General features: G+C 42.1%; 4 protein-coding genes across 4 annotated transcripts; 1 reads left to right on the top strand and 3 right to left on the bottom strand.

Moving 5' to 3' along the window:
* Nucleotides 1-340: 340 nt before the first annotated feature.
* BCIN_15g03940 (hypothetical protein) lies at nt 341-3,014 on the bottom strand. The gene is made up of 2 exons (XM_024697590.1): nt 1,852-3,014; nt 341-1,774 (listed from the first exon to the last, which is right to left on the bottom strand). The coding sequence occupies exons 1-2, from the start codon at nt 2,686-2,688 to the stop codon at nt 377-379; spliced, it is 2,235 nt and encodes a 744-aa protein (XP_024553406.1). The 5' UTR covers nt 2,689-3,014; the 3' UTR covers nt 341-376.
* Nucleotides 3,015-6,603: 3,589 nt separating this feature from the next.
* On the bottom strand, nt 6,604-8,483 carry Bcpom33. The gene is made up of 4 exons (XM_024697589.1): nt 8,081-8,483; nt 8,003-8,018; nt 7,622-7,845; nt 6,604-7,571 (listed from the first exon to the last, which is right to left on the bottom strand). The coding sequence occupies exons 1-4, from the start codon at nt 8,148-8,150 to the stop codon at nt 7,039-7,041; spliced, it is 843 nt and encodes a 280-aa protein (XP_024553405.1). The 5' UTR covers nt 8,151-8,483; the 3' UTR covers nt 6,604-7,038.
* Nucleotides 8,484-9,406: 923 nt separating this feature from the next.
* Nucleotides 9,407-11,647, bottom strand: BCIN_15g03920 (hypothetical protein). The gene is made up of 3 exons (XM_024697588.1): nt 10,964-11,647; nt 10,705-10,915; nt 9,407-10,657 (listed from the first exon to the last, which is right to left on the bottom strand). The coding sequence occupies exons 1-3, from the start codon at nt 11,173-11,175 to the stop codon at nt 9,755-9,757; spliced, it is 1,326 nt and encodes a 441-aa protein (XP_024553404.1). The 5' UTR covers nt 11,176-11,647; the 3' UTR covers nt 9,407-9,754.
* Nucleotides 11,648-11,787: 140 nt separating this feature from the next.
* Nucleotides 11,788-13,414, top strand: BCIN_15g03910 (hypothetical protein). The gene is made up of 2 exons (XM_001558331.2): nt 11,788-12,393; nt 12,447-13,414. Exons 1-2 carry the CDS (start codon nt 12,009-12,011, stop codon nt 13,154-13,156), a joined length of 1,095 nt encoding a protein of 364 aa, XP_001558381.2. The 5' UTR covers nt 11,788-12,008; the 3' UTR covers nt 13,157-13,414.
* The last annotated feature ends 210 nt before the right edge of the window (nt 13,415-13,624 follow it).

Below are 13,624 nucleotides of genomic sequence, written 5' to 3'. Positions count from 1 at the left end.
GTTTTGCCCTTGAGCTAGATTTTAAAACTAGTACGAAGTTAAAAGAGCTAAGATCCATTAGAGGTCTTAGCGATGTTGAAGGTATCTTTTATTACTTTTTTTCTTTTATATTATTATTGAGCTCTAGTTCTAGTCAGTCTTGTGGATTATCTTAACATTAGATAGTAATGAGATTATTATTCGGAAGTGACTTTAGTAGTAGAATCAATAGCTATCTCTTGTTATGTATCTTTTCTATCCTTGATTCGTATATCGTTTCTCACATCGCATATAGACCTTTAAACATTTAAAATCATGCTAATATTTACTTCAATAATCTAAAGATACTCATAAATAGATATTAGTCTCGATCCATGTGCTTATATTTAGACTAGATCTAGACTAAGCAGATGGTTTTCCATTCAGCGCCTTGGAGAAATGAATACTCATATGGTGCCCCGCCAAACGGAGTCTTGTACTTATTAAGGTCCTCATCTGAAATTAGATTATCATTTTCATGAAATAGAGCATTCGGTTCCCAGTAAGATTCCAGGCCTTTGAAATCTCCTGTGCTAGGGTCATAGAGCAGGGTAAAAAGTCCCGCTCGCTCGTACTTTCCGTCCGCTACAGGGTGAAGAACGATGATGCTATACGCACCCAGGTTGTAGAACTGGCCTTCACTCGGTAGCACCAGGCCCAATTTGTGCAATTCGAAACTATACTCTCTGTCGAAACACACCGGGATGCCCAAAAATATACCCGGCCTTACAAGAAATGTTGCCATATTTTTGGGCAGCCAGACAATTTCCTCTTCGGGACAGTAAAAACGACCTTTACGGATTCGTAGCGGGACAATGAATGAGGTGATATGTAATTCCTTCGGGTAAATTTCGCGATGTAGATTCAACTGACGTTCCCGACAGAAACTATCCAGATCAATAGTCCTGTCTTCAAGGGGAATTTGTATCCGAAGAATGCACTCTCCTGCGGAAGTTACTTCTTCATTCTCATCTGTCGAATTATCTAGCGGCTTGTTAGTTGCCGGCTCTGCTGTATGGGTCTGGATTTCCAATCCAAATGATTCAAATCTAACCGAACCACCCCAACCTGACCAAGACCAGTTGGGCAGATCATTCCTTCGATGAGAAATAGCTTTATGATACCATAGGAGGTCGAAGCCTACCCGTTCCTGTTCGGGATGCCCAAGCAGCATCAATTTAACCCCCCAAAGGTGGGTCATTGGTATATTATCGCTCATTGCAACTGACTCATAGTATCTCAGGATGCCAGCAAATGCATTCAGGCTGTCACAATCATGGCTAAGATTTCTCCTGCTGTATGCTTTTATATGTGATACAAAATCTTGAGACCAAAAGAGAGGAGACCTATTGCGATCTTTAGGCTTCATTTCCTCGAACTCAGGCCGCATGATCTTGATTTGATGAGAATCATGACCTAATACTGTCTCCTTTGCCTCCCCCTCGTTGCAAACAAACACTACTTCGCTGTCTGCGAATACTAGTCTTCTTCTAGAGAAGTACCATTCTTGGTAAGTCCACCCTCGCGTAGCCCAATGGCTGCTCAAGATCTCTGCTTCAACGTTGGAGACTTCGATCAGCTTGATTTCGCCAATGGATGTGTGGGCTTGATAACGTGGTACACTGATTCCCGGTAAACTATCACTAGAACTCTTACCGGACGCTGCGACAATGGTGGTGTGGGCGTTTCCATAGACAAGATCCATCTGGTTGATCATAGACTGCATATGAGGGGAGTTCGGGTTTTGGTCGATGCACTGTGATGAAGCTTCTATCAGTTCTATTGTTCACAGTCATGCATGAAGTATATTTTGCCATAGCTGTAGCGACTCACATATTGATCAACCCATAGATACTGGTCGCCTAAGGCCTCAGTGACGGTGAAGGCATCTTGTATGACCCGTGGAAACTCTCCTTGGGTATTTTTGCAAGCAGACTTATCACCCCAAACATAAGATAGAGCGATGTATTCACAATCTGGTGGAGCCTGACAAATCTTTTTCGTGGTAAGCTCGATGACACGCAACCTCGCAACTTCTGACTTCGTAGACCGGCATTCTTCATGATCTTTGAGGCATTTGTTTAACATTTGTCTAAGGAAATCCAAGTTGACTTTCAAGGGTTCTAGCATGCGAATGCCGGCGGTCTCATGGTTCCCGAATTTGTGTGCTTTTATGAAGCGGACGTAGTCGTTGTGGTCATCGCGGCCATGTATCCGCGTTGAACCAGTTAAAGGGGATCGAACTGCCAGTTTGACATAAAGGGCTCGCTCTTTGGAACCCCAAGTCTCACACAAACCCTCCCGAGCTTCCAAACATACATTCAACTGTATGTCTCTTAATTCTAGAGACTGATTAAGGGAGCGGCTACCAGATTTTGGATTGACAAGGCTCGCAACAAGGCGACAGACGTGACAATCCGAGTTGAGCAGTTGGCTACGGGAAATTCTCTCAAAGGCTTGGACGAGTTTAGTATCGCGTCCATTTGGGCAAGCTATCGAAGATTCTGTCCCCTTAAACTTTCGCCAGTCTGTAATATTTGACCAATCTATCCTCTGACATTCTCTACAGAGGGTTTCAAGGTTTGTATCATGGTCGTTGCCATTGTGGCTTGTGCTAGGGGAAAGCTGAGCAACGGTTCTAGGCACCGGGAACGATTGATCGATAGGCATCCTGTCAAACACAAAGATCAAGAAAGCTCTGAAAAGTTTTAATTATTGTGTGCTAATCAACATATCTAAATTCCAGAATCAAATTGCGAGGAAAGGCTGGCTTCGATCTACCACTACCCCTCTTTGTCGTGTCATCATTATTGAGCCAGCTCTCGACCGGCTAATTTTCCCCGTGCCTAATTATCAATCAAAAGTTCGAGTGTCTTCCTGATTTATCAGACCCTAAATTGCATAATTACCGGTATATAACTTTGCGCTGATTTGTTCAGCATACTCAAATCTATAGCTTATGAATAGTGTGTAGAGAGTAGTAATAGCACACTTTCATTTATTCGAATTCTTTACAAAATATCAAATTGCATACCTAACTGTTTATCTTCAAGTGCGCTCGAATGATTCAATGGGTTTGATTACTAGCTGATAAGTCTTTCGGCTCTTATACGCTCGTTCTCTTACAATCCCAGAAAACCATAGTCCAATCAAAGTTCTTATTCTCGTGAACCTAGAAACTGGGGATCGAAACTCTAATTTCCAAAACGTGAGTTCTTGTTCGTCATATCATACATCTTTAGAATAGATTATCTATGATTTACTCACTCGTAAATATAGATATAAACAGTCTAGGAATAGTAATAAGCGATCTAGACCATCTAAAATCTGCACTATCTCAATCTACTAATTCGGATCCTCTAGAAACATTATCATCATCTCTTATTCAGATAAGCAAAAAGTCTACAAACGTCTCCCACCCCCCTAAAATCATGCTGAAAACATACTATATAAATAAGCGAGCTTGGTTTCTTTATAAATTAGTGTAATGTATACAAATATCTCGCAACAAATAACTTTAGGATGTCATTTATTCTCAAAGCAATTTATCACTCTTCCTCAGATCGAGCGTTTTCGTTCTATGTTCTATTTAATAATCCCTAACTATATATTTTAATAGACTCGCGTTGATGAATAGATAGTCTTTCTAGAAGCAACATACTCATACCTGCAAAACATATCTTGCACCCATCATCACCACTAACCATACTCTCACTCAAACTCGACCCCAAAAAGAAAAAATTGCAGATAAATCTCTTATGTGTATACTTCTACTCTTTCTATCCTCCATAAGTCTGTAGCCATCTCACGAAAATAAACACAGAACAAGGCATGAATCATACTAAGAGCAGTCATGTAAAAAGATAATCTTAGTCCCCTGCTTTTGTGGGTCCAGATTCTTTTCATAGAGCTAATAAATTAACGATTATCTCTTAGTGATTCTGTGATATCTAGCTAGATGACTTACATATCTAGCTCTCGCCTCCTGATTCCCCATCCCTTACCTTCTTCTCTTCTACCCTTCCTCTTAAACATTCACTCAATACTCCATGACTTCCCTTCTTCTCTCCTTCTCTCAAAACACCACAATACCTCGCCAACGCATTATCTTCACCTCAAACTACTCAACACTCAGTATACAATCTTACAATCGTAGTAAAAAGTTACATCTTTCCGCTTCCCCTTCAACCTTCGCCCCTTCCCAAATCTACCATCTCTCAACCTACCAAATAAATAATCAACTGTCAAACTCAAGAACAAATTACTCTGCCTCTCCCATCCCTAAAATTCCGGATCATAGAGCGTAGAGCACAGAGTACTTTCCCCATCAACCAATCAACCGAAAACCACTGTGACAGTCTCTAATCTCATATAATTTTAAATTCACACCAAAACATATAAATCAAAGTGACTAAAACTCTCATCTCATCTTATTTCATCTCTTTGAATCTCAATCAGTATCTAATCCAGCAGATCCAATAAATAATCCACTTATATTCGCGTCCTTGTCTATGACTATAACTATGTCTACATCTACATCTACATCTACATCTACATTCAAATCCAGAACCAAATCCAAATCCAAATCCAAATCTATATCCATATCACCCGAAATAATCGGACAATTCATAAATCTTAAACACTTTAGATAAAATACGGTAAAATACAGTACTTCAGAAAACCAACAGATTTACACATACACACCCACCTACCTAGTCCCCTTTAATTTCCTAACCAATCCATCTATACCTAGCTAGTTGAACATATATGTCACTTTATATACTTCTTATATATTCCTCTTAATACAATCCAATACCCTCTCCATTCTATCTCATAATCTCTTCTTTCACCCCAACCCAATCCAATCCAACCCAGATCAATAACTACAACTTACCTACCCCTGTATTATCCAAACCCTTCGAATCCCAAACGATCTCTCCAATTCCTTTCCTATTCTCCACTTCTTACAAGCCCTATTCTATACAATATTTTCCTCCCTCTATTATCTACCTATCTAGCCATCTAACCATCCTCCCTATTTAATCAACAAATAATCTCACCTCACCTCACCTCACCTCACCTCACCTCACCACACCCACATATCCCAGTCCCTACTAACATCCATTTCCATCCATTCCTATCCATTCCCATCTCACTCCCTTCCCTTCACACTTTCCACTTTATGCTTCCTATTTTACATTTCCTATTCTACATTTCCCATTTCACACTTCACACTTTCCATTATTCCATCCTTCAACTATCAATCAATCAATCAATCAACCTCCACACCCAAAGATTTTCTCTCTAGCCCTATCAATCATCCACCATCCATCATTCACCATCCGACCTCATCATTAATCATTCACTCCCCTCTCTATACCCACTACACTCCCCCTCCCTTCTCTTACACTCCCCTCGAGCTCTTCTCCTACACCTTCTACATTCTAAAAGCAAGCAAGCAAGCATACACATACACACGTAACCCCAAACTAATCTTCATAACAAAAATATGTATGTACACTTAACCCCAAAACAATCTTTATAACAAAAACAAAAACAAAAGCATCAACATGAATACGAATACGGATACAATATCCAGAATCCACACAAAGCATATAGATAGATTTAACACCAAGCCAATCAAGCGAAAACAAAAACAAAAACAAAAACAAAAACAAAAACAAAAACAAAAATTAGAGATAAAAGTCCACTCCCTCCCTCCCTCTCTCCCACTCACCCACTCACCCACTCCTTTCATCCCCATCCATTCTCCCACCTCTCAAACCACACAACACACTCAGAACCCTTCCTCCACCTCCACCCCCACCCCCTCCTGAAATACTATACGAAAATTCCCCAATCACACATATACCAAACAGCTTCTCTCCCCCCCCTCTCCCCCTCTCCCTCTCCCTCTCCCTCTTCCTCCCTTTCAATCAACAAACCCCCTAACTACTAACCCCCTAACCCCCTAACCACCAACCACCAACCACCAACCACCAATCTCCAAAATCCCCACCGATATCAATATAAACATTAATATCAAATCCACAATACATATTCAATATCAAATACATCCTACCTATCCTACCCATCCTACCCATCCCATCCCATCCTACCCATCCCATCCCATCCCATCCCATCCCATCCTCTACCAACATCCATCCATCACACCCACACCAATTACTTTGTCCCTAAACACCTATACCTACACCTACACCTACACCTACACCTACACCTACACCTATATAAACACCCACATAAACAGATAGCAAGACTTATTAAAGAAACAAACAAAATTCCCATTGAGTTATTACAAATCGATACAAGTGATATGGAAATTCGCTTTAGTCCCTCTTTTAGAAATACTACACCCAAAACAAAATGAATTATGAATTCCAATTCAGAGAATCCACTTCTCCTGTTGTGGATATCGCCCTTCAGCTTGATATATCGATTGCTGATATTCAATCCTTAAAGAGCAGATATCAATATATACTAGTCTCTCGGCTAGTAATTAGTTAGGTAGTTCGATTCACTATACAAACACCTTACAATTCTTAACCTAATCCTTTTCACCCCAAATCATAACTCACACATAGATGATAAACAATTTGAATTTCATGAAATCTTTATTATTAGACTTTGAATACACGCCACATAAAACAAGTGCACAAAAATAACTCCCTCGCTGCAGTAAAAACAAAAAGAAAGGAAGCAGTCAGGATACCAAGTACGCATACATCATCCATCCTTACTGCCCAGTCCTCAAATTTTCAAGCTTTTCCTACTATCCGGAATAAAAGACCTAGACAACTAATCATGATGTATAAACCACCTGGATATAAGAAGTCCCGACCCATTTGATTCATCATTGAATTGCTGATAATACTCGCTTTTGAGCATTCATATTTGTGATATCCTTCCCAGTCCAAGGACCATTCTTTCCGTGCTTCACCTACACTTCCAGAAATCTCTCGACTGGTAACCTAATCTTGTAGTTGAATCGGCAATTGTCGTTTACGAAGTCTTCTTTTGAGCTTGGGCACCGGCAACATACTTTCCGATGTCGGTAGCATCGTGGAAAGTTTTAGCGGCACCCTTAATAGCTTCCCAAACTTGTCTTGCTGCTGGAGGAGTAGATTGGGCACTAACAAGGCTGTCAATTCTTGACTCTACTTGTCTGAATTGTCCTTGAACAAATGCGCTTTGAGCGAATCTTGAACGAAGGAAGGCAGTGTAGATAACAATCAAAATCCAGGAACCAGATTGGAATGCAATAGCGGAGAGGAAGATACGAGCCCAGAGGATGATTTCGAGAAGAGCAACAAGTCCCATGGATGTGTCATAGTATTCCTTGACGAACTTGCCAATGGTATCGGCCGTAGCGTTTGGCTTTGGAGCAGCCTTAGGGTCGGTACCTTGTGGAGCTGGTTGGAGAGTTGGGATGAGGTTGGTACGGGTATAAGTTGCGACGTGGAAGACCGAGTAAACACCGAATGGAAGCATGGCAAGAGGGTATTGCTTGTTAAAGAGCCACACGAGTGCCATGGCTATTATTTGTTAGATTCTCAACATCAAGACGAGAAGAAAAAGCACGTACCCAAGTATTGAACATTCTCATCAGCGATAAGAGAGATCAAACCAGCTTGATTTGCCTTTCCAGCTCTGGCGCGAGCACGGAATGCCTTGTAAACCACGATGCCGTAGGTAACGGCGGCAGAGATAAAGGCGGTACGATAAGAAAAGGTAGCCCATCTCGAGTAGTAGTTGAAAGTTATGTACGAAAGGCCGTATCTGAGAATGCAGAATAGGAGCGAGACGTGTCTATTATTGAGAGTTAGTATTGACAGCGATGGAATGCCGAGCTTTTGTTTCTGGAGCTGTTTGGAAAACTGCGAGAAAAGACCACATATTATCCAAGCTCCCGCGAGCTGACAGCTCTCTTTGACGCGGGGAAACAACAAGAGAAAATTCGACGTACCCTACAAACCAAGCAACTGTAGCAATGTCACAGTCAGCACATATCTCTATGCATGTTTTGAGACAAGCTGCAACTTACACTGCAATGTTTGCGCGAGTTGTATGAGCCTCTCCTGAAGGGGGAGAGAGGCAGAAGGTGGGGGAGCCATTTTGAAGTTGTCGATGTAAGTTTTCTCCTTGCTGAAGAAATCAAGGGTAGTACACCTTTATGCGTGTGATTGAAGGTGTTGTGTGATGATACGAACTGTTGCGTGTGATTGTGATGGGGATGTCAGATTGATGATGGTGGTGAGGAAATATTGGAAGTTTTAAAGTAGGATTGATCGTTTTAGTTGAAGTTGAGTTGTAATTGTAGTTGTAGTTGTGTCAACAGGTTTCTTGGTCGATGGGAAGAAGCTACTGGAACATGGCTGCACTAGTTAAAAATCCCTGTACTGCGTCACTTTGGATTTGTCTCTTCATTCTTCATTCTCCATTTATTCATTTATTCATTCATTCATTCATTCACCACCTCGAGACCACCTCCCTGGCACGCATAGATAGTACTTGCTTTACTTATCACTGCGCACTACTCACGCGAGTGTGAATAACATGACTTGATTGGTTTGCTCGATGGGCTCGGATTCTTTCCTTCTTTCTGGATTCAGTCAAGTCCAGATGGATTGGATTTTTTCTTCTTTGTCAAGGGATAAGGAATCACATTCAACGATGAGAAAGATACGAGGACTCGTACCTCGGAGGATAATAATAAGGATAATGTGAAAAGTCAAATGTGAATATAGAATTTATGAGCCATGATTTACGATGATTTACATTGATTTACATTGATTTACGATAAAATGTCGATATACTCATATCTATGTAAATAAACCACTCCCCAATTCTCTACCGGTATATATATCCCTCATCTCTCCAGCTTCCTTGGTTCCAACTTTCCATGACTACATACATACATATACATACATACAATAGATATCATATATCCATCCATCCATCCAACTCTAGACTCCCTCCTTCCCTCCCTACCTCCCCACCACCTCTTCACAATACGACTTGGTCAACACGCGAAACTTGTGTTGCGCAAGAAATCGTCATAACCCATCCCATCCATCCATCCCATCCATCCATTCACAGCCCACTCCACCCTTTTCCAACCCTTGCCTTGGGCCCGACCTCCAAAAATGATCTTCACATGCTATTAATATCCAAGTCAGCTACATGACATACATACCTCATACCTACCTACCTACCTACCTACCTACCTTACCCGCAACTTTTCCTTTTTCTTTTCCTTTGCCTTTCCTTTCCATCCCTTCCCTTCCCTTCCCTTAGGACACGGCTCGCGTGCTCGTGTGCTACTTACATACTAGGTAAACCATATAGTCAATCAGTGAAAAGTCAATAATTAATTTATTCATTTATTTGTCTTCAATAGTCATCATAACAATCGCTACAATCGTAACTATAACTGGAACTTTAACTGTATGAAAAACCCAGATCCATCATTAGTCATTCAATGAAGTTATGATAGAATTCTACAGTCGTTGGTTCCTTATTGCTCTTTTAAATATACATCTACCTACTATATATAATAAGTTGGTATCTTCCTTTTCGCTCCCGATAACTCCCAAAACCTCCCATGAAGCATCCTTAAGACTCCTATTATGCATTGATCTTTTGAAGATACCCCTCCCCCCCCGTAACCAAACGCCGTACTAGATTCTCTGATAATGAGTTGATTTTGGGATTTTCATCATCTTCGCATTCGTTTGTTAAAGTGTCGATAATCTCGTCCATGTCCATGCCCATGCCCATGCCCATGCCCGTGTCCGTGTCCGTGTCCATGCCCATGATGTCGTCCATGATGTGGTTCTCTCGGAGTATGGTGGGTGGGTATTGGTTCAACAGGTACCGCCTCTTCTACTTCCACTTCATATCCCTCATATTCATCTTGAAAGTATGTGTCGACTATGTCTCTCTCATTCTTGGCTGTAACCACATCCAACATATAACGTACCGTACCACTCTGACCACGAATACCCGTGGGTGGTTTCGAACCTGAACTTACCGATTTGGGGCTCTGGTTTGCTGGTGATGCAACATGGCCATTAAATCGTAAGTCTGCTGGGCTGGCTGGTGTAACAGGAGTATTGGGAGGGTGTCGCACCCCATTATTTCGTGGTGCTTCGTGGTGTTCCGTGTGTCTTGGTAATCTCTTCTCCTCCAGCTCTTGATTGATCTTAATTCGGATACCTATGAATTTCTCGATATTGTGTAAAGGACCAACGATAGACTGCTTCTGGTAATGCGTGTAAAGATCTAATAGATCCAACATTGTTTCCACAATTTCCGAACGACTAGTCCACCACTTTTTATAGCTTGGGCCTCTCCAACCCTTTTGCTTCTCACAAATTAATGTCGCCAGTTCTACACAAGCAAAAGACATGGTAGAACAAGTTTGCTTGAGGGGGGCGAATGTTCGATAGAGATCTATCATGACTTGATACGCAACTTCTGCAACGTCACGTTGAATTCCACCGTTCTTGACAAGTTTAATGAGGTGTTTTTGCGGGTAACGAACACGGAAGTCGAAGCTAGATGCTTCAAGCATAAGACGTTCAAGGCCAATGACAACTTTAGAAGGAGCCTCAAAGATCTACATGAATTAGTAGCCATCTATAACCAGGATGGGGCAAGACATACAGTATCGTCGGAGCTTAAATGCTCTGCAGCTGAATGTTTTAAGTTGTGAGCTGCGCAAATAATATCCTTGGACTTTTTAAGGGTATCTTCAATCTTGCAAGCTGTTAGAAGTGCAGCAGCCGCTGCATCTTGGTATTGATATTCAGTATCTTTGTGAGCAAGCCGAAAGCGATGAAAGTAGGTGGCAGCGGTACAGAAAGTTCGCACTGGTCTTGTAGAAGTTAATACTTGTGTCTGCGCAAGTCAGGGTAATACTGACAGCTGTAAAGCAACCCTAACGTCATTAATCCAAGTCACCCCCTGTAGCCTAAACTGATCCTCGCGTGTAGGATTTGCGCCGATGATCATGAGTTTGGTATTGACATGTTGCTGGAACATATAAGGTTTGGCGACTTGAATGAATGACGGGTGAGGACCCGTAGGGATGACCTGGGTGGATTCTGGAGCAGGCGCCATTGGTGCAGGTACCATTGCAAGAGTATTGGAAATTGATAAAGTAATATGTGGAACGATATTTGAGGTTTTCTGGGAATAAGTCGACCAAGGGGGCCCTCGCATCTACGTTCGGCTTCCCGTCAGTCTCTGGTGTAGGTTTGCCTTGGATTTTCTGCAAGAAGTGACAAACGGTTGCAGTTAAAGCTTTGCGGCTCTCCAAGTTTGACTGTGTAGAACTCGGGCGAACTCAAACTCGCGATAATCTGAACCTCTCGCACTGCAACTCGTAACGTGCTTCAATCAATGCCTTCGTAGTCGAACTTCTATTCAGCTCTCTGTCGCAAATCGATTTCGATGGTAAATTTTCTTTCAGCGAGGTTTTCGTTGATCGCAACTGGACTGCGGCATTCAATAATACGAGGTTCCCAGCTCGTTCTATGGTATCATCGAAAGGAAAATGCGGTGCGAGACTTTGAAGCAAAATAGTTCGATTAACTTGCGTACTGCCAGAAATGATGAATATCAGACGGATTTACTATCTTCCTCTGTGCGGCAGAACATCGGTAAAATGTACCTCTAAGTCTACTATAAAGCGGCTTTGTGGGGATGGCCCATCAAGGTCTCAAGTACTAAGCCCCAACTTCAGCCGGAACATCAACAAGGACATCAACAAGGACATCAACAAGGACATCAACAAGGACATCTTCCTCAGCTGAACAAGCAGATTCTGTTTGCAATATATCATTCCATCACTTTGGCCCAAAATACTCGAATAGTTTACAACCTCTGGTAGACTGTTACGCCAGTTCGCATCAAAACCATTATCTTCAGAGCTCCAATCATCATACCCGCCACCAAAGCTCTCCAACATGGCGCCCATTACCAAAATTATCTCGTTGCTCAGCAGCGCATCGCTCATCAACGCTATCGTTATGCCTGAGAGTGTTCTTGAATTTCCCGTCGCGCATGATGAACATGCCTCTGTCTACGATAAAAACAGTCCTCTTCCAAGTATTTTCAACCTCACCTTGTCCGGAAAGACTCGCCAAAACACAAAATCATCCAACGATGAAGATGATACTCCACTTCCCTTGATTATCTGGCATGGACTCGGCGATAATTACAAAGCGGATGGTCTTGCGCAAGTTGGAAAACTAGCTGAAGCTATTCATCCTGGGACTTTTGTCTACAATATTCATGTAGATGAGGATGCATCTGCAGATAGGACAGCTACCTTCTTTGGAAATCTCACTCGTGAGTACATCCCCTATTTTTCCTTTAAATATCATACTAACTCTCTTACCAAGTTCAAATCGAAAAGGTCTGCGAAGACCTCGCCTCCCATCCTATTCTCTCTACCGCGCCCGCCGTCGACGCAATTGGATTCTCCCAAGGCGGCCAATTCTTGCGTGGCTACATATCCCGCTGCAATGCTCCACCCATCCGCTCTCTCCTGACCTTCGGTTCCCAACACAACGGCATTTCTGCCTTCCAAGCCTGTGGTCCTGCCGATTTCCTCTGTCGCGGTGCTCAAACCCTTTTGCGATCCAACACCTGGTCAACCTTTGTCCAATCTCGTCTCGTACCCGCTCAATACTTCAGAGATCCGGAAAACCTAGACTCTTACCTTGAATATTCCAATTTCCTTGCCGACATCAATAATGAGCGCGTTCTCAAGAACCAAACATATAAATCCAACATGGAAAAATTGGAACGATTCGTAATGTATGTCTTTGAAGACGATACAACTGTCATCCCTAAGGAAAGTGGATGGTGGGCTGAAGTCAACGGCACGGAAGTTACACCACTGAAAGAAAGAGCCATTTATAAAGAAGATTGGCTAGGTTTAAAGACATTGGATGAGGCCGGAAAATTAGTTTTCGAAACCATTCCAGGGGGACATATGACGTTAGGAGAGGAGATGCTAGAGAAGGCTTTCAAAGAGTATTTTGGTCCAGCAGGGAAGAAATTTGGGGAGAAGCAAGCCCAGATGACGGGACACGAGGAGGAGTTGTAAAGGGGCTCGGTTACGATAATTTGGGCTAGAAGGATGGGAATGAAATGTTGTTTTTGGAGAATTTGCAGATAGGTCATGGAGTGGAAGGAAAGCGTTTGTAGTTTGAGATACCGGGCGCAGGCTAGGGAATGCGGGCGTTTGTTCTCATGGTCTAAATTGAGATTTGTAGTTTGGTTCATTCGGACTCGAGGATAATAAGTTAGTTAATTCAATATGGGATTCCCGAAATTAATAATAAAAAAATACTTTTAAGCTCCATTCGACGTATGGCATTTTTTTAGTATCTGAAATTCGATTGAAGTTCGATTGGATGAGCAGGAGATCTTGATGTTTAGATGTTTTTGTGATATGTCTTTATTTTGGTTTGGTTTGGTGGATGGTTTATTTATTCTGTTCATCGTGTGTGCAGCATTATGTATGTATGTATGTATGTTCTTTTCTCCCGTGGCGGCGAACACTTAAAAACTC

This window comes from Botrytis cinerea, chromosome 15 (genome assembly GCF_000143535.2).
Source record: "Botrytis cinerea B05.10 chromosome 15, complete sequence".
NCBI lineage: Eukaryota > Fungi > Ascomycota > Leotiomycetes > Helotiales > Sclerotiniaceae > Botrytis > Botrytis cinerea.
Note: the sequence above shows the minus strand (reverse complement) of the source record. Positions and strands in the feature narration are given on the sequence as shown.